Consider the following 25,457-nt stretch of genomic DNA (forward strand, 5'->3'; position numbering starts at 1 on the left):
CTTTTCCAAAAATACGGCCGTCCGTTTGACATACCGATGTATGAGTGATGTTTTGGAGTTCTTAGCGTACCGCTCAACGCTTCTGCGGCCTTATTTTGCGACATGAAAATTTCGTTTTAACAACCCTTTGAAGGCGGAAAGTCCAGAATTTGCCAAGTACAACCAACTACACGCTGTATAAATATCCCCACAACCCAATTATTCCAGAATTTGCGATCGTATACAGACTCTCTGGGGCGTTCATTGGATAGTGAAAGTGGTGTTCCTAGAACCACGAGGTCTTTTGTAGGGTCTACCAGACGCTGTTTTGGAATGTCAAGAAGGAGTTTGAAATGCCGGAGGAAACCAGCACCCAAGATTGGGCTTGTAACGTCCACTACTAAGAATTGCCAGCAAAAAACTTACTGTTAACCAATGTTTATAGTTAAAATTGCTCACCGTAGATAGCAAAGGGTGATTTATATGCAGCATGTAGAGACGAATGCGTTAGTCGGGATCAATGTGGAAGGAATGATGCAGACAAAACGCTGGCTTCAGCGCCCGTGTTTAATTGAAAACGCTGCCCAATATAGCGGTTTGTGAAAATATGTCCCAACTCCAATCGTCAATTTTAAGGGTATGTATTGGTGTCGTCCGCAGCAGTACAAAGTGGTGCGCCGATTCTGGCCCTTTTTCTGAATGTTTGATGGTACCAGCACACTCCCAAATGTGAGGAGTATGCTTCAATAACCGCGAACAGTGGCTGGTTTCCGCTTAGTTGATCGAGTACGTAGCGTAACGTCAGATTCGCTGTTTTGAAGCCCTGCCAACTCCCGATGAAAGACGTGTCGGAGCTGATGCAGCTCCGTGGAGAGGTATTGGGTCGTTAGGCCACAAGGGATCCTGAATATTCTTGGGTCTGTCGAAGCTCTGCTGCCAGTGTTGCGTCGACCCCAATAACTGAGTCGGCAAGTTGTGCGAGGGTGGGCAACTGGAAGTCCTATGTATTTACTAACACCACACAAACGTTATTGGGCATTCACTGTATAAATAACTCCTCCAACAGTGATGTTTAGAGTGATGCGGCCCCCTCGCCAAGGAGTTGCTGCAGACGTCGGAGCGATCGGGAGGGTCTGCGGTCACCGATCTCTTCGCGTGTTGGGAGTAGGTGTAGGCGAAGAAGCAGGCTTTCTCATGTGCGCGTCACCAGTTCCGGCTTTAAGGTGAAGTGGAGGTCTGTCTCTGGCAGTACGAGAAATCTCGTACTTGAATAGTGATTTCAAACTGAAAAGGGGAGATTGTGAAGTGATATGGTACATAGAAAATTGGCTTTCGACTAGTGCGAACTACACCTCCGTATAATTGGTCTAATTTTGTAAAGGACATAGATAATTTCATAACATAGCGAATGATGTAGGATCATTATTGGTAGCATTGATTTCGGAGCTGAAGGTGTAAAGATTTTGCCCAGGCCACCACTTTTGAATAGCTTAATGTTGATTAAATAGCTGGGCCTTTTGTTTGACAGCCACCGTGGAAGAACGATGTCTTTCTTGTATGCTACAATATTATTCACGGGACACCATATCGCTTGTCGTTGTGCCTAGCGCATGCCAAGGACCAGGTAGAACGTATTGTTTTTTTGCAAAGTTGAAGGGTCTTGTCTGGGAGTAATGCACGTTTCATACGGGCGCATTTCCCCCAATCATGATCATTGGTGTTGGCCGACGATAGATAGGAGCGGGTTCTGAGCCGGCGCCGCGAACACCGACCAATCATATGGCGTTCCGTGAATACCGTCACACACAGCCAACTTCGAAAGATTTGTCGGATTGTGTTCACTCGCTGAAGCTTCTTGTCTCGTAAACGTCGCAGTTGTGCCACCGCCGCAGCAGGGCTTTCTCAATGCTGTAGCTCTACTTCTACTTATTGTTAGACGTAAACAATCATGTGACCGACCCGACAAACAGCGCCATTTTTGATAAATTGTGACGGTACGTGTCTGGCTTCGTAAAAATTGTCACGAGGCTTAATGCGTGGTCACAGACAGTCCGCAGTTATATGCCCGAATCCTGTTCAGTCCCTGGATCGGTAATAAAAAGTACTTTTTTGCATATATGTTCGAAGCATACATCTGTATAGAGTACACATGCTTCCAAGTTGCTTGAGGTGCGTCCTCAGTTAATTCTCTCGTCATGTCTGCACGCAAGACCGCGTCTTTTGTATCTTGTATGAATCTTGTGACCACCGTTTTTCGCATCTAGCAACGCAATCCACGTACGACGTTTTTGTAAGGTATGACCGAAGTGTACTTCAGGAAATATGAAGCGGCAAAGCAATTGAGAAAACTGATAGCTGAAATATGCGAGGAGAGCTCGGCGAGTGACGGGCAGAAAGTATGCTGAACCTAAAATGCACAGTGCGTTTTGACACTGACGTGTAACGGTGATGGTGTCACAAAGCGGACGATTTTCTCGTGTCTATAGACATTATTAACCTCGTCATTCGTCGAGCGCCTTCAGTAGATTGCAGCGAGAAACTTTCACACTCGCTTTTCGAGAGATCAAACCCTCCATATTTGTTAAAGCATGCGGCCAAATACTTTTTTTTTTTTTGGGGGGGGGGGGGGGGGGGGGGGGACGGGTGGAGGGGAGGGGGAGATTTTGATGTTTTGAAATTTCAAATAAACGAGTATCGAATGCCCATTTTGGCGTGGTTTTCGCCAGCGCAGATAGTGCACTCGGTTATAGTTTTCGAAAATCAGTTCATAGGTCTGTCTTTCTCCCCACCATTTAAGCTACAGCAAACGCGCACAAGCTGTAAAGGTATTCGATCACAAAAATTCATGGGCTTTGGTTTTTCCCTGGGAGTGTAATTAATTATAGTGAACAAAGCCATGTTCTTACTATAAGGCTTGCCTTTGCTTTTTTATTGAAAATCTTTTTGCCGTAAAGCGATGAAGACAATATATAAATATTACGCATTTGAAACCAATCTGAAGTACTAGAGACCTTAATCGGAAAGGCCACTCTACAATTTTCTCCACTGTGTTTTCATGACTTCCCCTAACCCATCGCTCTGACTGAAAGGTCATTTTCAATGCGCTCCAACTCGAGCACATTGTTAGCTGCTCTCCTTGTTGTCGTGTCCGCCTTTCAGTCAGCAAGGAACTATTTTTTTTTTCTTTTTTTCGCAAACAATCAGTCCAGAGTTTGCTGTATTATGAAGTCCTTGTCATATTCTAACGTCACCGCAGCCGAGGGTTTGGGACGGGAAGCTGGCAATACGAGTTGGAGCGTGCACAAAATCAAGACAGCAGTAGCATGTTACATTGTTACATCCCTTGGACAACTGCTATGAGTGCAATCCAATAAACAAAAGAGCGACTTACGTTAATAAAAAAAAATAATATGAACTATGAACTATTAACGTTCACCTTTTTAGGAAGTTCGGAGAGAATCTTCCATATGTCTACACCGTTGCTATATATCTCAACGCTGGAAGAGGCAAGTACTAATTGGATATATTTTTTGCATAATGTATTCAGAAGCAGACACATGGACGATAGAATTTAATGGCCTACCACAGCTCATAGCCCGTGAAGTGGAATCTGTCACTTTAAAATCCAGGGATGCTTTGTAAGATCCACGCTCCTGACCATCTTAATTTGGATGAGGCTCGTAACAGTGTGCATTTGTCTACTGAATCATAAATGAGGGAAGCATGTTTTAATTTCATGATAGAAGCCGTTGAACGCTGCATAGATTTTTTATATAGACCGTAATAATAAAACGAACTTGACATCCAATTTGTGAGCTCTATGAACTCCAATGAAGCAGATTACATTTTTTATATTTTGTAAAAAAAAATATTCGATGTGATAATTGTTTTTATTTTAGGTTCACAGGCTATGGTAATTTGAAGAGGTCGAAAACTATGCTACGTCTTCGTGGCTCCATTAGGAACAGTGGTGTGCATCTATCCAGGGGTCTCAAACACGCGGCCCGCGGGCCGCATGCGGTCCGCGACTCGCTGGGACACGGCCCGCAAGTAACCGGGTGCGAGCCGTTGATTCCATGTCTTGAGCGCTAGAAATTGCATGCAACATAATAATCTAATCTCACCGATTCAGTTATGCTACATAAGTAGCTCTACTCTTATAATATTATCACATTGCTTCGTTTTAATTTTTGCTCCCCAGCTTTTTTTTTTTACTTTCTGCGAGAATTCTCGCTCAGCAGCAGCCGCGATTGCCGAAGATAGAGCTATGAGCTTAGAATTCTCGCCTTCAATAAAATCACCATAAAAATACAAGTATTTTGTCGAACTGCTTCTATAAAATCGGCCGGACAGCAATAACTGTCGCATAAAGCAATATTTTTTTTTTTTCAAATCATCTTCAGTTTGAATAATTCCCGATGAATTTAGCAACGAGAACCACAGTGTGCGCACTATTTTGTTCTATAAAAAAATGGTGCATGGTGGTGACGCAGAGTCATTTTAATTCGTGTTATTACATTAGGTTAGAGCCTAAAGTAGTACCCAAAATGAATCAAACCAACAGATGTGTGACAAGCAAGAGCGTAAAGTTCCTCCTCCCCCCCCCCCCCCCCTTTACATTGGCCCTTGACCTTTTGGGGGCTTGGGCAGCTGGCCCCCGCACTCAAACGAGTTTGAGACCCCTGATCTATGCTATACAGCTGCGGAGGACCTGTACACCATCGATCCGGTACGTCACCCTACAACAGAGCAGCGCAAGTTGCAGTACCGCCAAATTCTTTAACCCGGGTTCCAGAATTGGGTGGTGTTCCCGGGTTCCAGGAACCCGGGAACTTATTGAAATACCAAGACGTCGGGAATACGGGATGTTAACATCCCGTATTCCCGACGTCCCGGTGCCCCAATAAGTTCCCGGTACTGGCCGGATTCCGGCATTGGGCCCGGCCCGATGTCGCCCCTTGGGGCGTTTCTGGTACTGGCCGGTATCAGTATCCCGTCCAGGCCCATACCGCCTCCTTCCCAACCCGACGTGTTCTGCTACTGGGGGGGTGGGGGGGGGGGGGTGCTTTGCGCCGGACAATAGCGCTCTCGGCCAACAAGATATTTTTACCCGGTTCACTTGCCCGAACAGGGCCATATCTTGATGAGAACTAATTCTTACCTACCCGCCAATGGCAAGAGATGTCTCACGACCATGTTGGTGCTCGTTTTGAGTGCTTATTGATTCGCGGATGGATATCAGGTTTCGTGGTACGAGGATGAATCGGCTCTTTCAAGTGAAGAACGCGTCGTGAATTGCGTCCCTTCTTAAATTGCGGAAGCTCCCGATGCAACTTTTTTTTCTATCGTTTCACCCGCAGCATAGGGTGCGTAAAAGACGGTTCACCTTTCTTCGGTTCTAGAAGCAGGCGACGCGACGGCGTCTTGTTTTCAGCGGCGAATGACACTGTCTAGAAGTTTAACCCTCCCTCTTTACTCACGTTGCAGACGACATGTCTGCTAAAAAATATCAGCTCCTTCACTGCAAGCGTGCCGAGATCTCAATCTTACCAAACACATAAATCTGGACATTGGCACAATATTTGAAGGTACAAACACAAACTGCACAGCACGGCGCCGAAGCAAACTTGCTGCACATAAAAACAAGCCTCTAAGCTGTCCGTCGAAGCTCTCCAGTGTATGACAGCGTAGCGGCCGTTCTCGACAGCGTGCAATGCTTTCCCACAGCGTTACGGGAAAGTTTTGTGACCAGTACCGTATTGAAGGACTCGATCAGTACTGTAAACGTGAATTTATGACTACGAAGATTATGGAGCTCGCTAAATTGAGCAAATGGACGCAAGCCGATGTGGTCAAGAATGCTAACCGAGAGAAGATAAAAAACGTGTGCTAGCACATCATCAGGAGTTTAGAAGAAAAGGAACAGTACAAAATAATACTTACTGCAAAATTGATGCTCTGAACGAAGGACAGTCTGAACGAAGGTGCTTGGCCCGCTTAATGAAACAATGTGGTATTTCATACTTTACTCGAAATTGAAGCTTCTTAATTGGACACTTTCTGTCGGGCTGCGTGCTCAATCGTCATAGTTCCACCATGCGCCACTGTGTACTTTGTTTTCGTCCAACCCAGAGACACATGAAATCGTTGTTCATCGCTTAAAAGAGGAAACATACTTGTATATGTTTTTGAAGTTTAATATGCGTCAGGAACACATACGGTATTTAAATCAGCTTCAAAATAGAAATTGCGTTTAAGGTTCTCCCAAATCAGTTATAGACGTGCCGTGCCTATTGAGGATAAAAACGCCGGAAAAGATTTGCAGAGCCTATTTAGATGATGTGGGGTGCATTACTTATAATTTATATGTTTTATTATATCGTTTATTTATGTTGTCAAATCTTCAGGCAGAAATCTTTTTTTTTATTGTCATCAATAAATATGACTGTATTAAGTTCACATATCCGCTTGAGACCGACACGGGAGGACGATACTCGAAAATACGCCATCTTTTGAGTCAGCCGAAACGTGCGTTTTTTTTTCGCTGTTTGACAGTGCGAAACACCGCTTTGTGGGGCGTCCCAGAAAGGACTTTCTACTCGCATAATCGGTCTGAAGGCAAATACACTAAATTTGCAAAAAGAGAGATAATAAATGGCATTCTCTTAAATTCTCCCATACAAGACGCCTTACTGCAAAATGAAGAATATTTACAGACGCACGTTTTAAACGTAAACGCGTTTGACGGAACTCCGTCTGGTTGGGTCAAAAATTTTGGAAATACAGACCTTCATCAAAACCACATCCTAAACAGTTAGGAGCCCGACGTTTCAATAGGGCGGGCTAAATAGGTCGACAGGCATTTAACCATCGGCGTATGTATCGGCAAGCGGCATCCTCCTTTTTCACTAACGGTCTCCTTTCCAATTACTATCAACTCAAGCATGCAGACTTCGGTGTTTGATTATGCTCGTGCTAACTACTTCCTACTGCACGTGCATCTGAACTATATATTGACTGAAACACTGTTTTTAAAAGTGGTGATGTTGACTGTGCCGTCTCTCGGCTGACAGATGTTGTGTAGTCTGCTTTGGAGATTAAAGATTAAAACAGCGCGAGGACACGGACAAGAACGAGAAGGTAGACAAACAAGGCGCTGTTTGTCTATATTCTCGTTCTTGTCCGTGTCCTTGCGCTGTTTTAATCTTTAATCATGAAATACCAACTAGCCAAAACTTCTACTTTAATCTGCTTTGGAGAGGTTTATATCGGTGAAGTATACAATCCGAGGTGCAATTCTCTGGTTGTTCTCACACAAATATGAAAGGTCTTCGTGTGTCCATACTCACAGACCCCTTTGTACTATCGAAGGAAGTTCTCCCCACCCTGCCTCCTTTACAAAATGTATTATCACCGCTCAGACATCAAGGACTCTCTGCTGTCCACCCCAGAAAGAATATCATCACGCCTCAATAACTCCAGCGCTATCAAACAAATTTTTGGTAAGACCAATGCCTTTAATGAGTCCTTTCTTCCTCTCGCCATTTCCAAATGGAACCAGTTGACATCATATATAGTTACCATTAACGACTCTACTGCGTTCCTAAGTGCTCTATAAACCCATCTTATGTGAGTGATATTTTGCTGTTTTATATTTTGTATAACTTTTTACTACACTTATTTTTTCTTTCTTTGTATTATTCTCCATTAGTTCGTTCTTCTGTTGTTTCATGTTAATAAACTTCCCTCCCTATGTATTGCCATAACTGTGCCTTTAAGGCGAAAGAAATTAAATGAAATGATCTTCGCCGGGAACTGACATTGATATCGCATTACCAGAAAATATATTAATCGTGTTGCTTGCACCAATGGTACCCTTTATTCCAGGAGTATCGCCCTATGATGAAGCGAATCATTAAAAGACAAACGCCTATTGCGCGACCCCACTGATTCTGACCTGTGGCGTGGTCCAGACGGACTTTGAGAACATGTTAGGTAGAGCAGGCCATCCAGTGCAACTGAGGCTATAACTCTGAAGGGTCACGTCTTTGACTCTGAGTGTCTGCAATTCATTTTCTAAGCACTTCTCCTCTATAGTAGAGAGCTATGTTCCCCTGTTTAACAACACAACCTCTTGTCCTGAAAATCTCCCTCTTATGACAATTCCTGTATTGACAATTGATTATTTTTGGCAATAAAAAACGCCCCAAAATTAATGTAGGGGATTCCTGATGCAGTATATTTTTAACATGTCCTTAAAGACAAATGCATTTCCATCGTCATGGGAAAATGCTCTGGATGTGCAAGGGCACAAGTTTGGAAGCTCTTCGTGTGTCGATACTCACAGACCAATTGCCCTGCTCTCTGCTTTTTCCGAGGTTTTTGAGCAAGTTATTTTAAGTGTCTGAGGTTTCATTTTAGACCAATTCCCAGTCAAAATCAGCACGGTTTTTGTCGAGGGTGATCAGTTGAGGCTAACTTTGTAACCTTATTGGAGTTCGCAAGGCCTATAGTTGGTCCTCGGGCAGGATTAATGTTGTTCATGTTCTGAAGCGTTTGACCTCGTAGATCACAATACATTGTTGACGAAACTATTTAATATGGGTCTTTCTTCGGACCTTTGTGACTGGTTTGACATCTGCCTTTGCCATCGCTCAAATATGATATTCTATTTGGAATGCCAATAATGTCAATATATGATACATTTCGGAGTACCACAAAGATCGAATATTTGATTTTTTAAAATATTTTAATAACTTGTCTTAGTAACTGGCGGATGCCGCAGTTCGCTGACGACGTGAAAACTTATTGTAGTATCCGCACGCCTGTTGGCTGTGAACTCTTACTAAACGATGTTGATGCGATTCGCCTGTGGTGCTGTACAAACTCGCAGCTTTTAAGCCCCACCAAAGCTAACGTTCTCTCTTTCTCCCGTAAGGCAAATATTATTGTTCATCCTTATAAATTGCACTACTCAGACATTTCAAGCTTGCTTGCCTTGATGCTCCCTCGCGTGTCCAAGCTTTTTTTTTTTTTTTAGCATGAACTTTTTGAAGTGATTGTCGCTGTCGTGAAGATCGGATGCGCGTTGTTAATGTAAATGACATCCTAAAAAATTCTGGGCACGGCGATTTGCGAAAATTTGATTGTCTCTTTGCAGCTAGTGAAATTGGTAAATTAGCCGATAAGAACACCAAGGAAAGAGTCACGACGCGAAAATCACGAACATCACAAGTCATGCACTGGTCTTCTTTTGCTGTTGCAGTGGAACACATTCCCCTAAAAAGATGTTCATGTCCCATGGGAATTGTAAGACGCGTTTAATATTATAGAAAAGAACTAAAGAATGACGTTGATTCAAACAAGTAATGCTTTTATTCAAAAGGTCGTTGCCACTCTTCCAAATAGGGAACAACCAACATCAGCACACAGAAACATAGAATATTGCGATCCATGGACTGAGCAGTTATGGTAGAAGTTTCGGTGTTTATTTATGGTGGCATTGAAGAAATTCGCTGCGTCTTGGCAACCAATTATTGTTCATATGGCCATGTTCAACCTGTGGAAAACATAAATTCTCACACTATCAATTACAAATGATCACTTGTGCTAGAACATAAGCAAATGATTTTCCTCAGTTTTTGGTGGTATTCGCTATTCAGTGGTCAGTTTCACGTCAAATATGCAGTTGAACCGCGTTGTATAAACACTTTCGTGTTGCATTTTATCAAGGGTAGTAATTTTAAGCTCGTGAAGAGGTTCAAGCCTGCTATATTCAGTGGTCTATTGCAAATCATAGAAAAGAAAGCCACAGTCCATTGTAAAATGGAATCTATCAGATCGGTTAAGCCTGAACATATCTCTCTTTTATAAAATGTAAAGTAAAAAGGTTTATTCCAATTAGTGTAGCAAACAAAATGCATATCAAAGCCTGAACTCGGTAGGGGATATGAAACATATATAAATAAAAGGATTGGTCCTGTTCGTTTGAACTAAATCGAGTAAGCCTGCTAATGTCTTATCCTCGCATGTTGATGAATCGTAGATACGTGGGCAAAGGAAAAATAAAAATCATAATTCTGAAAATAATTAGCCTGGTCTTTGAAATGTGGTTCAACCTTTACGCAAGCACCTCCTTCTAAATATTTTTAAGATCCGAAAAAAAAAACTGGACTTGTTTCTATTCGTCCTGTTCATAATTGCTCCTGGGTATCGACACACGTGAATAATGCGTCCTATTCTAGATTTAACTGTACGCTGCAATGTAAGGTCAATAAAACCCCTCCACATAATTTGTGTCTCCGCTTTTAAACATGGTTTAACAGTTGTTGATTTATTAATTTATATTATTTATTCGCGCGTCTACAACAAAATGAAGCATTCTAAAAAAAGGAAGACATATGGAATTGAAGTAAAAACAGTTATAAAAGCTAGAAATATAGAAATAACAAAACAGAAAGAATTTTGAAATATAGGCAGCTATCATAAAAATTGTCACACCGCGAAATACACCAGAAAACGTTGAAGCACTACGAAGTCGATGATAATTAGAACATATTGCAAGGTACAATGCTAACGCAGAAAGGAGCCGTTTGTTTCATTGCCGTGCAGTTTTAGGAAACAATAAGTTCTAACTCATGGATCATAATCACTCTTGTCAAATGACTGCGCTGCACGAAAATGAATAAGTCAGGCTGGTATTGACTGGCAATTAATAGTTTTAGGTACACCATGGCTCAAACATTCACAAGACTCTTAAGTTTGAACTGCTGCGAAACCGACTAACTTGAATGTAGATAATAGACCTTGAACTTTACGAAGGTACCTTCACTCACAATTTATACCAAGAATACCGCTGAGCAGCGTCGTAATAAAGGACGTCCCAAGAATCTTGTTCAAAATATTGAACATGCTGCAGACAATATTTCCCAAAATTGACCCCAGATTGGCGTCGTTCAGCTTGCCCAACATACACTGCAAAACAAGGATTTTCCCATTTTCAAACGCTGCGCGTAAAATAATAAAAATGCTTGAAGCTCGTAATGTCTTAACATTATTTGGCTGGCCGGTAAATTAAAAAAAAGAATATATATATATATATATATATATTTCTTTCGCGTTTATACTTATGGTCCTTACGAGTTAGCACGAACTTTACTTTTTGTTATTTTACAGAAGTTACTCCTATAGGCTTGCGTGAAACGCTAGCCTATAGGAGCCTTGTGCATCTTGTTATAGCGAAAGTAGCAACTACGAAATCCGAACTACTTGTATACAAGGCAAGAAGACTGAACATCATAGGTCGCGTCCAGCGTTTCTTCGTCTGTCAGTGACCATATTCTTGAACCGACTTCGCTAATTAGCAGCCATTAGTATACGAACTGTTTCAATACAAACATATATAGGGTGTTTAAATAAAATGAGAAAACTCTACAGGTGTATTCTAATGTTGTTGTTTTTTCGGTCGTTATAGAAAACTTTTCAAACTATGCACTCACCAGGATAAAATTAAAAAGAATCTCCACGAGACCTACCTGCAAAGGCAGATCAATACACAAAGTATAATTACTACTAATTTATATTTCATCGAAGATATGGCAAATTAATGGTGGTGTATCTACCTACAGTCACAAGTTGTCCTTGGTCGCAAACTTGCAACTGCGTCCCGAAACACTGGAACAGAAAAAGAATCAATAAGAAAACAAAGTGGCGGTTCTCGGGCTGATTCTATTACTACAGATTTTCATTCGTAAATAGGAACTGTAAATAGCACGAAACGTTAATATTGAAGAATAAATTTTTTCTAAATAATAGTAAGATTCCCGCCCAAGGAGGGTGCGAACCCCTTTGCCTTACAACAAGCATCCACACCATGTAGTTTTACGTTTTGAAACATTCGGAGATCATTTGAGAACTGTGTACCAATGACGCATGGGTATCTTAGGAAGGAAATTAATTTCTTCGTATTTGTTGGCGTTTTCTTAATGGGTATACTCTACTATCGTATGGCCGAGCCAAAGAGAGGGAGAGGGGGGTAATTCAGAAATTTCTACAAAGTAAAGCGAAGTGCGTTGCTGCGCTGGTTGGCGCACATTGTTCAAAAGGCAGGCGTATATAGACACCGTATTCACAATGCGCAATGACAGCATAGAGTAACGACAAAAAGGAAAAGATAGAAAGATATTTTCACCACAAACGGTCTATTTGGTTTATACTTTGTTTCACTCTAAGTGCGACCGTATCTGCCGCTCCGATTTGACGCAGCCACTGAGGCTGCGCGAAATGTTCATCATCATCATCACCATGTTGTCATTGTGAACATGCAATCGCCGAACGAACCAATCACGCGTATACAAAAGCGCAGGACTGCGACGAATTCGCTATGCGCGAGTGATTTAGTCACCGAAGGCAAACGCACAAAGCTGATGTGCGCCATGATGATGCACTTTTGGCGCTGCTTGTTTGACTTCATCGGCTCGTAGCAATGAATGAGTTCAGGCTTCAAGCGAAACCGAGTATAATTAAAGCCGCACATGTAAACATGTAAATTCATAGTTTTGCAGTATAATCCACGTATCACGGAAGCACTAATTACAATCGGGGACACAAAATAAAAACGCATTTAAATGTCCTCATGCCTGACCCTCACGTCTTTTAGAAACAACGCTAAACTTTTGTCTGAGTGGATGTGCAATTTAACGTCCTGTAAAACTACGGGCCTTCGCTCCGGCATGGCAATGAACATTGCTAGAATCTTTAAACGTCGCTTCGCTTATAATAAACAAAAATGCCATCGTTATAAAAACGGTTTGTGCGGAATGGCGGACTTGCGATCTCATTTATCAGAACTGCATTCAACGTTTGCCGGTCACAGGCTATTATGGCCGATTAACGTTAACTTACTAAATATCTCAAACTCTAAAAAATGCGAAGGTAGACAGAGGCCAATAAAAGGTTTTAGTTCTAAAAATATAATTTCAGAAGATTTCTATTCGCAGCAAAATTTTATTTTTATGCAAATACTGCGCTGCTCAGCATAGTCACTTTATGTAGCCTGCTATAAAAAATGTTTGCATTGTAATTTTGTACCAATGCTTTAGGTTGTTAATATCCGGGAGATATATCTGTATTACAGTTTTAAGCGAGATTTTATAGTAACATATCGTAACGTATCGTCAGAGTTGTCATATGTTTAGTTGTGTCCAACAAGAGTTGTGCGACTAAGGTATTGCATATTGAGTGTTTTTATATCATAAATTGCGCAAATGCGGCCACAGAAATTTGGTCGAATATACATGCAATATGTATCCAATTTTATTTCTCGCACGTTCTGTACCTATTGTATTTGCTGCCTATTAACTTGCCCATTTTGCTTCTATTTGTCTGATATAGCTGTTGCGTACAATATTATGTGATTATCATAAGCAACTGAAATTTAGTGCGCATAGGTTCTGGTAAGTACCACATCCTTATATCTGCTCCCTTACCAGCTGAACCTGGGAAATCAATAAAAAAAGACGCAAGCTCATTAGGCCACATATGAGGGTATTCGTGTTTGCTCTCCCACGAAGTGAGCAGTGATGGAGGAATGATAATTACGGGCATACCTCCCCGACCCCAAGGACGCTCGGAAGATTCAAATCAAGGGGTTCGTCGCACAATGTTGTCTGATCTAATTCGGTCAGGCTGCAAGTCGTCCCCAGCAGGCTTGCAAGAAGACCGCAGAGTCCACTGATCAGATCCTTTCCTATGCCTGCAAGGATGCAAGTCAGCGCCATGCGTAGGAGAAACAGATGAGTTCACACCCGATTGAAAAAAAACCCCACAAAACACTTATGACCTCTATCACCTATACCTCAAAATAGCGCATGACATTCATACGTGATATACTACATCATAAGCATTTTCTCAGTTGAAAGCACACGGATCATTGTCCTGTTCGACGGTGATTGTGTGCCATACTTTGTTTGTCAGGTTGCATATAAATTACATTGTTTTTTTCACTAGAGTTTATGAAATTTTAAAATAGCAATACTTTCATCTAAATGGACGTGGCGTAGGGTCGCCGTCGATATTGTGTTTTATGTTTATAACACGTAAATAAAATATGAAAGATTGTCTCGAACCACTTAAAATTAAAAAATCTGCGGATAAAACGACTTAATTTGCTGCCTTTTTACATATGGTAGTTTCAATAAAAATATGACATATATGTACTATGGGGTAACTTATTGCTTTAGTAGGGCATTATAATATGACGAGTTTGTTATTGATTGGAGTGGAATGAATGCTTGCGGAACATGGATGGAGACAGACTGCACAATTCTGAATGACATCCATATATAAGCGTGTTCAAGATAAAGAGATAAAGAGAGAGAGAGAGAATAAACTTTATAACACAACTCAAGCCTGAGTCGTATTCAATCTTCATCGGTGGACGAGGAAGCGCCGTCCTCGTCCTTTGTGGGGTCGGTGGTTTGGCGTCCGAGGATGGACTTATTTTTTCAATGTGGGCTACGAGGAGTGGCCACTGGGTCGCTTAGAGATCCTTCGGGGGAGCAACCCCGCTTGCCCGGGAATAGGGGACTGAGAAGGGAAGAAGGGAGGGAGAGAGACTGGTAAGGGAGTTTGAGAACCTGGGGCAAGATCAGTCTGTCTGTTCAATGGAGGGGTAGCCTGTTGCATGAAGTGGATATAGTCCTCCGAAGGAAGAGAAAGGGTCTGTGCCATCCGGATGATAGAGGCCCCCCGTCTGGTGTGGGAAGAGGAAGGGGAGGGGAGCTTGCAGCGCTGGGACCCGTAGTTGGCCATGTGTGCATTTCTTTTCTTGTGATGTTCTGAGCGGTCCTCGCATGGGTGGCATCGTTCCGGGCAGTGTGTCGGGGGGTCCGGAGGTTCGCCGTCGCGGGCCAAAGCGTGTGCTCTCTCATTTCCCTGAAGGCCTTGGTGGCCGGGGAGTCATTCTGTGTGATCTGTAAGTGGCGGATGGTTTCGCATGCCCGCTTGGAGGGAAGTGTGGATGTGCGTAGTCAGTGCTTGCGCCTCTAAGCTGCGGAGAACTGTTCGAGATGGGTTCTTTTTATAAGTCAGAGGCATCCAGTGCCAAATGACGCCAGCTTTAAAATGGCTGCTTTAGTGGCGGTGATGAAAAAATTGTATCTGCTAAATCATGCACCGCCAACATCATCTATCAAAGCTCAGCTTTAACATATCTCCCGGATATTTTTACTGTCAATTCTATTCGGGTTACGAAATGAACAGAACGCTTACAAAAATTTAATTCTCGATGTATTTTATCTTACATTATTTAGTGATTGTTCTTGTTTGTATTCCTCTGTAAACGTTCTATTTGTTGATACGTAGATACAGGATTAAGGGAAACATTGGGTCGTGAATACATTCTCAAAACCGCTGCAGTCTTCAACTCTTGCTGAGGGTTTGACTACTATTATTTTATTATTGTCACATTACTAAAGTCACGTCCACTCTCAATATATTTTGCTGAGTGGTAATTTATTAACATTACAATTAAAAAGCTATTGTTGATATAAAAACGTGTAGTTACGAAGCAGAACAGTGTTTATGTTATACAGATATATGTTTTACGTGAGGTTGAAGGATTATTCCTTCATAATATGGTTATGATGTTTATTAAATTTTGAAATGTATATATTATGACAGTTAATAGTAGAAAACATGAAAATTACTGAACCGTGCTGATCGATTGGATCTATTGTTACGAAGCATCCGACTCGATCGGTATACGATTAATTTTGCTTCCTATTTTTTTATTATTTTGTGTTCAGATGTCACGCATGATGATAAAAATTTCACGTTATGGCAGATAATAAAATGTCAAATCATGTAATTGAGAAATGTCTGTGAAGGAAATTGTACAGCCGAAGCCTTCAATTCATGGAAATCGTAAGGAATTTACATGCTGACGTCGGTGAGCGCGCGCACACACACACACACACAAACACACATACACAAACACATACACACGCACGCACACGCACACGCACACACACATACGCACGCCCACACACACGCACGCACGCACGCGCACACACGCACACACACGCACAGAGGGTGTTTCAGAGAACGCAAGCCAAATCGCTCCTACAAAAACTACTCATCGCAACGAAAAAAGGTTTATGTCGTTTTGGTCCTGGGCCAGGGGCCCATTTAGAAAGTTGTTAAAGTCTGGGATAATTAAGTTATTAATTATTTTTTCGTAACTAACTTTTTTAATATTGCGTTTAAGGGCACGGTTTCAATTAGAAAATTGCTCAGCATCATCGAAAAACATTAAATCAACAAATTGCACAACGATAGAAGGCACGCGCACCATTTTACGACTTTCTGAAAAATTGCACAAATTCGACGGAAATATATATATACTTTCCTCTTTTCCTGCCTCAGTGTCGGGCTAAGAACAAAATGGTTAACATCCACCAGCTCACCTGCGCACTCACTGCATTATCATATACAGGGTGTTTTTTTTGTTTTTTTGTTTATTTTTTACAGATTTTACGGGTTTGTTTAAAACAAAGCCATTAAAGTTATACTTATGCAGTTTGTGCAGGTGAGTTTGTGCAGGGGGACATTCGTGGGTGGCTACTCGTTGCGATAAGTCAGCTAATTTATTATGATTCGTTAATTAACTTTTTGATTAGTGAAAATAGACATATAGTCCCAATTCGAAACTTATTGAGCGTCATCGAAAACCACTAAATCAATTTTTATTAGAGCGACTTGTAGCTCGTGGATAACGCGGGGGCGCACCAAAGATACCACTCGTGCCGCAGGCGCAAAGCTAGCAGTGGCGGACCGCGATGATAATTTAATCATCCGCGTTTTGCCACTGCTAGCTTGGTGCCTGCTGCGCGAGTGGTAACTTTGGTGCGCCCCCGAGTTTCCCATGAGGTCCAAGTCGTTCTAAATAAAGTTGATTTAGTGGTCTTCAATGACGCTCAGTAAGATTCTAATTGGAACCATATATCTATTTTCACTAATAAAAACGTTAATTAAAGCATTTCAACTAATTAGCCGAGTTATCGCAAAAATTAGCCACCTACGTAATGTCCCCCTGGCCATATAACTCACCTGCACAAACTACATAAGTGTAACTTTCATGGCTTTTTTTAACCAGATGTGTAAAGCTTATATAACACCCTATATATATATATATATATATATATATATATATATAACAGCCAGAAAACACGTATTAAATCTGCGCATCGAGCATTTTAGCTAGCGTTTTCAGTTAAGCGGGTGGCCAATGTTTCACATATATATGACCATTTTTTGCAATTTCATATACAGTAGAATAGACAAAAGTTTGCTTGATTCGTTACCGAGGTTGAGTCTCTCAAAAGTAACCAGCAGACCCTGGAATATCAGATAGAGCTGGGACCCAACATTCAGGTCCCCGATGCCATCCAGAGCACACTGTTGACAAATAAAGCGTTTATGAGTGAACCCTACGTACTTGCGCTCTTATCCCTCTGAACGTATTCAACGCGACGTATGCGCATGCGTTAAAAATCGAGTTATAAGGGGTTAAACGAAAACAAATATATAGATTCCGAATGACCTCCAAGGGGGTTCGGACCCATGACCCCACCAGTATGAGCCCGATTTACAAGCCCAAGGTTGTGAGCCTTTTCTTTTATTATTAAATGTATGGAAGAGAAGACCTGTCAAGTCAATTTAGAAAGCTGTACAAAACTTTGAACAGCATACTAAAACTAGCGCCTTTTGAGAAGGGTTTTCAAAACTTCAGTTCAGTCGGTTCAGATTCCCGTTCGTGTTTCGCATGAACACAGTTTCAGCAAATTGAAAAAAAATAAAATAATGCCGAACTTTTTTAGCATTAAGGTCAGCTGGTAGGACCGCCATGCGTGACCTCCAAATGCTACAGAAACCTAATAACATCATCGTATTGTAAGCACTCCGTTTTTATTAGAGACGCAAGAAAACGCATTCCTGGTTGTGTACCAGGATTGTGAGGTTCTGAAGCTGTGGCTATTAAATGCGGAAACATTTATTTTGTGCACAGACACTGCGAAAGGTGCAAGTAGCGCGAGCCGGTAGCTTTGTCTTTTATGTTTACACGCATATATAGTATACAAAAAAATAAACATTTAAATTTAAATTTTTAATCAAACATCAAAAGTCGTTCGTAAGTGGCGGGAGTCCCGTCCGCGGGATGAAAACAGTTATATCAAAAAGTTATGTGAATCGTTTATGAGAAAGATAAACGCTTTATCATGGTCGCCGGCATAATAATAATAGTATTACCACAATAGTGCCTAAGTAGCTTAGTAAAGAAGCATTTCCGCAATACGAGACGGTACAAAAGGTATGAATTCGAATTTCAACTACAATCTGCGCAGTGTCTTTGCGAAAATATTTTTATGTCTCAATATTTGTTTTCACAAAAAGATGACACAACGTCCTAACTTTTTTAGACATTAAAATATTAGATGCCAGCTCTCAAGGGCGGAAAGACCTTCCTATAAAGGCTCCGTGTAGTTCAGACAAATTGCACTCACGGAATAACTGTTTTAAGTTTTCTTTTTGGTATGTTCAGTTCTTTTCCCTTTTACGTCTTCACCTATCTATCAGGCTTGAAGTAGCCACGTTTAGGTTTTTTTAGCTAAAATTAATTGCTTAAATATTATTGGATGATGCATCATTTTAGTATCATCTGTTATGCGATCGATAGCTTCATCGCATGGCATCCTCTCTGTACGCTCGAAGTTTGGTTTCCAGGTTTAAGCTTGTACAGCAGTTTATGTTTTAAAAACAAACCTGGTGTGTGTGCAAACCTGTTCATTAGAAACACACTGGTTTGGCACAATGAGCCGGGCCTTCTGTTGTAATCATATTTTAAATGTGTAAATCTGCATATAATTATACTGAAGCAATAAACGCCGTCATTTTATTTTTTGCAAGACTTACCAAAACCAGGTTTCCAATTAGGTCCACAGCGGCTTGCTGCAATTGGAAAGCAGATAAAATATGACGATACATCTTCGATTACTAAACAGGTCTTTCATGTTTAGCAAAATTTGAGTACCTAATATAAACTTCGAGTTTTTAATTGTCTAGAAGTGTGTAAAAATAATCGATTTAAATTTCCAGATCAAATAGCACTGCACGTTTTTTTAGGGCAATTCATGGATGGGAATACCAATAGAATTTTGATTCGAGAAAAAGGCTTTCTCTTTTTAACTAACCCTATTTTTTATCTGAAAACATTTTATGACTAATAGTCTATTGGGTGCGTTGAACATATCCACATATTGCGCTCAACACCACAATGGCAAACAGTTCTGTAGTTATTAATTGCTTGTCAAGCGTTTGTGTGACGTGTGAAGTGAAAATATATTTTCACTTCACAATAAATGTTATATTACACGAAGCAATATAGTACGACACCCATAAATTAGTTCTACAGTTTAACTAGGAAACTTAAGCGAGCTTGTTTGCTTTTTCTAGCACCTAGATGTTCAGCATACATTTGATATGAAGCAAATTTGTAGCCTACATTTCCAGAGAGTCATTGTTTCATGGTACATGACTGTCCACACATAAGACAAATAGGACTGCAGAAAGGTGAGTACTTTCATACGCTCATCTATGATATTTGGTGTGACAGAACAGTCCTTTTTTTTAATTATGCAGTTTGAGTTGCAAGCTCATTAGAACTGAAAGTGCAGTGTTAAATATGTTTTTTTAGAAAACTTCAATAACAATTTTTTTGCACTGTATATTTGTTTAATCACACTATCCAAGCGTTGGCGATCATTCTGCTCGTCAAAATACTTCCAGCTTCCGACGAAATTCGTATGAGCACAAAATATCCCGAATCATTATTTTTTTGATAAACCGCGATGAGTTGTGTAAATTGTATTCTGAATAACGTGTCGCGTAAAACTTAAATAAATAAAGAAACATACGGCGAATCTTTACATAAAATTTTAAGCGAGATGAAATGCGCATTCATTGCACATTGCGCGTGCGCATTCATTCAAACAATGAAATGCGCATTCATTTAGTCAGTTCATTGCGTCTTTAAAAAAACTATTTTTGGTTCAGCACACAGAAAAAAGGCAATGCGGCATTTAATATTACAACAATTGATTTAGTGATATTCTGGCGTCACGTCGAGCGCCTGCAGCCACAGCCATCCCCGGCCTTTCTAGCCATACCACACAGCTCCGCGACATTATCACAAAGAACCGAGCTACTCTCACCAGACCAAACGAACGCATTCGAACCTACGTCTCCAAAGACCTAAGCACTGCGACACAGGTTTCCGTCGCCATGACGCGGTGCGTTCACCTGTCCAACCACCTTGCAATGAACCATTTAATATTCTTCAACAGAAAAGTACCTTTTCGTCCCAGATGTCAAGGATTGACGTGGCACTGTTTCACTAGACTGGCTCAAGGGTGCACATCTGGAACCGAAACCTTCGAAACTTGCACGGGTAGACGCACTGCCACTGCTACCACCCTCTTCACATACCCATCCTGCGATCCACACAACGCCACTCCCTAAATTTCATGATCACCCCGTCTCGTGGTTACCTGAACTATGGAGACTCCTTAAAGGAGGAGGATAGGCAGCATCTATGACGCTACGACAAGCATGCCACGAGCCACCGAGCGCAGTGTGTTCTCGTGCTACGCGAATATAAGATCGGCAGCATGTGCACCAGCTGAAAACACCGATGACCAGGCGCGCTCAGCCTTATCGCTGATTATGTCCTGCTTTTGTAAATACGTAAATACATTTTATTATGGTACGTGAACGTCTGTGCCTTCCATAATATTATGTTAAGCGAACTGATACTGCACTCGTTGTCAGGAAAATTATAACCGTCACACATCACTGATAGAATTTTACTTACGCTATTTGAAGTACAGAGGTCAGCAGTTGGGCCTAAGCACTGAAAAAAATTCACACAAGAACCTAGTTTATAAATTAGGACGTTTAATATTTGTTGTTTCAGTGTTCATTCAAATTAAACACAATGATATAGTAATGTTCCAACCGACTGGGAAAACTTGGTATCTTACTTTTAAAATACCTATTATAATATGGCTCTACTTAAGATTCGTATTAAGATCTTGTGCATCTTTTGGGGACGTCGTCTTTAATTTGTAGTTCGCCAATACAAAATGTGTGTGAAAAACATTAGTTTAAATATATACAACATTGCTGGGGCAATATAATTTGCTTCTTCTGATTAACGGAAGAGTCGGTACCCAACATTCGTGATAGACGAGAAGGCCTTCACACGTGTTCAGTGATTAATCAAAGAACATGAAAAGTGAAAGAAAAAAAAGAAAAATATTCTAGTCACCTTTTTATTCGGAATTTAACAAAATGATGACGCAGCAAAATAAAATCATCCTTAAGTGTTTTATAATCCCATACTTAAAAGGAAATGGATGGCGCCGTTCATAATATTCGCACTTCTTGCTTGTCCAATACGGAAATTTTAGCTCCGCAGCGTTAATAAGCTTGCTGACATTACAACAAAACACCGGGACACGTCACACCCTGCATTCCTCAAGATGTCTGCAACTATTATTGACACACTCCACATTGAAATGCGTAAAATAAGGAACGTCAGATAGCACGCCAGGGAAACTCTAAACTTGGCGCAACCTTGGCGATTCTAATGGTTGGAATTGAACCTAGTACGCTTTTACTCCGAGGTGTTAGTTTGTTACAAATATATTTTTGCGGAGTTGCCATCCTTTTTCTGGCACGCCATGTAATTGCAGAAGCAGAAGTGCCACACTTGAGCCAGACGTGCTCTTATGAAAGGAGGAAGCAGCAGTGAAGACGAAATCGGGAACTTGTTTGGTAATCAAGGCCCAAAGTTTCCAGACGACAGCAAAACTACGAGCGGTGAAGAACTTTTGTTTGGCAAATTAGGGCCAAGATACCCAGGCTCTGGACAAAAGAAGATCCAGCCTGGCTCAAATTTTGCTCATTCGGGCTTTTTAACATTTTCTACATTTCCAGACCAAAATAACCAACAACTTTTGACCCAAAGAACTGAGCTACTTGGGCTAGCTTACTGAAAACAATTATATGAATCGATATAGGAACTGATATGAAATATCCCAAAACTGATATGCGACATGTAAAACTGATGTTAATTATCCAAAAACCAATATGTGACATATTAAACTGATATTAAATACCCAAAAACTGATATGTGGCGTGTGAGAATCGATATGCAGCATCCAAGTTCATATGTGATTTAGCTGATAACTTTTATGACTTTCGTATCAGAATTTGCAATGTGCCAATAAAGGTATCATAAATACGTTCATATAATTTTTTTTCATTATAAGACGTGCCGTGCGGGCAAGCAAACATGTGGCTTGTAACTGCAGTGGAGCAACTTGATTTATTGGCTTTCAAATAATTACGGCATTGGGGTTTACTTTCCACTAAGAGATTCATCAACTGAGCCGTTAAAAATACTTTCAGAGGTATGACATTACTGAAAATAAATCAACATGTTGCGAATATTATTTATTGCTTAGATGGTCACCCAGAAAAGCCGTACCTTCAAAACGACCAGTATAAAAGGCAGAAACGCAGACCTAAGAGGTAGCTATCGTATGGTGTGCTGTTGTATTGATGTTTGTTGTGCTATGTATGTGTATTGCTCAACGTATATGTTCAGCTGACGCTAGTGGTATGCGTAATGTATCTAGTGGTATGCGTAATGTATCTACATGGTGGCGGGAGAAAATAAAAACATTTTGTAGCACATGAATTGGGCGGTAGCTAGCGCCACCTAGCCTAGCTGAAACTGATACGTGACATATGAAACTGATATGAAATAACAAAAAATAGGTGTCCAATAAACATATCAGAAATAAATTCATATAATTTTTTTTCAGTAGGGTAGCGGGAGTAAAAAGAAAGTCACCAGAATCGAACACTACTTTGGCATAATCATAGTCGAAACATTGTTTGTTGAAATTAATGTATTTTCGACGTTGCTACCAAAACGCTCGAAACTTTTTTCTCAAGAAGTATTGTTTATCGTTATCCAGCTGTCCTAAATTTTCGAACAATACGAAAGACCCATTCAACGAGGCAAATTCAGGCGGCGGCACAGGATTCGTTTTGGTTAAGCCCATAGTCTGTGGTGTGAATAAATACACAAACCTGCGTTATTTTATATCTAAAAAATAAAGTGCTTCTGGCCAATACATTTTTAGCGCTCCCAGTGTTGGCAGCAACACGTTACAAACAACTGCATTACAGGTGAAGCGTTATTTTTTCAAAAACGCCACAACATAATAATTATATTTTAATACAGCACCGTAAAACATACTTAAGCCACTTATTTCGCGTGACGGGCAATGTATACTTACGTTACATTTTGCATGTTTTTATCAAAGCCCAAAAAACAACAGTTGATTTTTTGTGTGTTTTAAGCTCCAAATCATATATTCTTGCACTCATCCCATATACCTGTAGAATCAAAACCGTAAGAGAGGTAAGTAATTTAGTTAAGCGTCTGCATGAACATAATATTTCTTGAAATATGGCGCATATGCATACATTCAACGTCAATAAAGTAAAATATTTCGGTTTACAATAAAGAAGTAACGCAAAGGTAAAATTTGTCAGTTTTTATTAGTAATGGTAGCGGTAAAGTGCTCCTTTTATTTTCAGTAACAAGGAGCGTATTTCGCTATGTTTTTGGTAATGCATTGCTTACAACAGTGGGTCCGCTACTGCATAAACTGCCTCGGCAAATGAATCTTGTGGATTTTTGAAGACTGCACCTTCATTCTTGATGCCCAAGGGCAATACTGAGCCTCGATTTTTGTTACTTCATTTGTGCGATAGCATTTATCACGATTTGGAGCTAAATACAGATGTGCTTGTTGAAAGTTTCACAAAATGGGTGCAATATTGTTACGGATTGTCTCAACTCGAGGTTTATATACTGGCTAATTATTATGACTGTGCACCACGCAGTACCTTCATATAGTATTTTGCGGCTGTCATCAACATATTATCGTAGAGTAGTAGACAATATGGTATTTTGAGTAATATTATAGCGGTATTACAGCAACACCAAAGGCTTACTCTCTGAAAGACGTTGATTCTCTGAGTCACAAAACATTACCTCGGTTAGGCTTGTGAACATGGGAGTACCAACCGGGGGGGGGGGGCAAGGGGGGCGCTTGCCCCCCCCCCCCCCAGTTCTCAGAGTGGGGGGCAAGGTATGTGTTTGGCCCCCCCTCCCCCTGAAACAGCCGCCACTGGGCAGGGCAAACACTGGCCGGCGGCGCTGAAGGGATACCAAGGAAACCGCCCCCGGCACTGGGGGGGGGGGGGGGGGGGGGAGGGGCTGGTTTGCCCCCCGCCCCTCAAAAACAAGTTTGTACGCCACTGCTTGTGAATGGTAAAAAGCGCTATGTGGACGGGTTACAGCGGTTCTTAACTGTAGGAGCCTAATACATGTATCTGCTTCAAGAACTAATGTTTAGAAACTTGTAGCGAATTACGCTGATAAAATCCTGAAATGTAATAACTACGGACCCAAACACTAAATATATGTCCCTAAAAAATTATTTAAAAAAAATATTCGATATGAGTTAGGTGCTTTGACAAGCCGATACGTTGGCAGACGAATACCTTTCCCAGACCCAGGATATTTGAGAAGGTAAAGTTGAGGCAAGAACCTGTAAATAAGAAATTACACAAATAAAACCAAAATCAAGACAAAACTAGCACAGCTCCAAAACAAATAGGAAGACAGAATTGAAGACGTAATCATCCTTCATAAAGCAATAATGAATCGTAATTAGAAGGTAAGAAATTTATGAAATGACCTTACTGTCTCCAGTAGCCGAGGCTTGATGCACATAGAGGAAGAGAACACACAAAGTGGCGACTACAGCGGAATTCATGTTTGGTTACTAAAATATGTAATTTTCGATTATTTTCTCTCTTGGCGAAACTCTAGGTAGGCTCGATGGCTTGGCGCTAATTCAATCTCTATTTATCTAAAAAAGGCTCATGGTGAACTGCTCAACAAAACGATAAAACAAACAAGAAACACTGCTGTGTAACGTTTACTTGGCGTCAGTCAGGTGCCCTTTCACATTTCCCATGTTTGATTCGTGATACATAACAGGAAGCAGCGATAGCTCGCGGGTTAAATATAAACCTAATGATAAACTGGCCAGACTAACAATGCTATACGCCCATAAAAATGGCACACGTGGCATACCTTTTTTTAATTTTTTTCTTATAACATATTGCCAGTAAAACTCTTCACGTTCAAATGGAATGTTTACAGATAAAACTTTTATCAGGTCAATGTCAGCGGAATTCTACGCTATTTTTATTTAATGTTGATTCTATTCACTCAGTAGGGTCCACGTCGACAATGAGAAACCACTGCG

General features: G+C 40.9%; 1 protein-coding gene across 2 annotated transcripts; it reads right to left on the bottom strand.

The window, feature by feature from the left end:
• Positions 1 to 9,444: 9,444 nt before the first annotated feature.
• Positions 9,445 to 25,045, bottom strand: LOC120844544. Of its 2 annotated transcripts, XM_042286110.1 has the most exons (10): positions 24,887 to 25,045; positions 24,685 to 24,731; positions 20,909 to 20,947; positions 18,952 to 18,987; positions 17,343 to 17,436; positions 13,587 to 13,732; positions 11,605 to 11,652; positions 11,478 to 11,513; positions 10,815 to 10,953; positions 9,445 to 9,538 (listed from the first exon to the last, which is right to left on the bottom strand). In XM_042286110.1, the coding sequence occupies exons 1-10, from the start codon at positions 24,957 to 24,959 to the stop codon at positions 9,534 to 9,536; spliced, it is 663 nt and encodes a 220-aa protein (XP_042142044.1). In that variant the 5' UTR covers positions 24,960 to 25,045; the 3' UTR covers positions 9,445 to 9,533. The 2 variants fall into 2 exon arrangements, with proteins under 2 accessions (XP_042142044.1, XP_040072303.1); XM_040216369.1 differs by lacking the exon at positions 9,445 to 9,538 and having other exon boundaries at positions 10,730 to 10,953; positions 24,887 to 25,014.
• Between the last annotated feature and the right edge of the window lie 412 nt (positions 25,046 to 25,457).

Source organism: Ixodes scapularis, unplaced genomic scaffold (genome assembly GCF_016920785.2).
Source record: "Ixodes scapularis isolate PalLabHiFi unplaced genomic scaffold, ASM1692078v2 PGA_scaffold6__148_contigs__length_123643588, whole genome shotgun sequence".
Lineage (NCBI taxonomy): Eukaryota > Metazoa > Arthropoda > Arachnida > Ixodida > Ixodidae > Ixodes > Ixodes scapularis.

Coding starts and splice junctions, on each gene's coding strand:
- LOC120844544 (XM_040216369.1), bottom strand. CDS start 24,959: ATGAATTCCGCTGTAGTCGCCACTTTGTGTGTTCTCTTCCTCTATGTG. Junction 24,732..24,886: donor AGCCTCGGCTACTGGAGACA/GTAAGGTCATTT, acceptor TCTTATTTACAG/GTTCTTGCCTCAACTTTACC. Junction 20,948..24,684: donor ATATCCTGGGTCTGGGAAAG/GTATTCGTCTGC, acceptor AATTTTTTTCAG/TGCTTAGGCCCAACTGCTGA.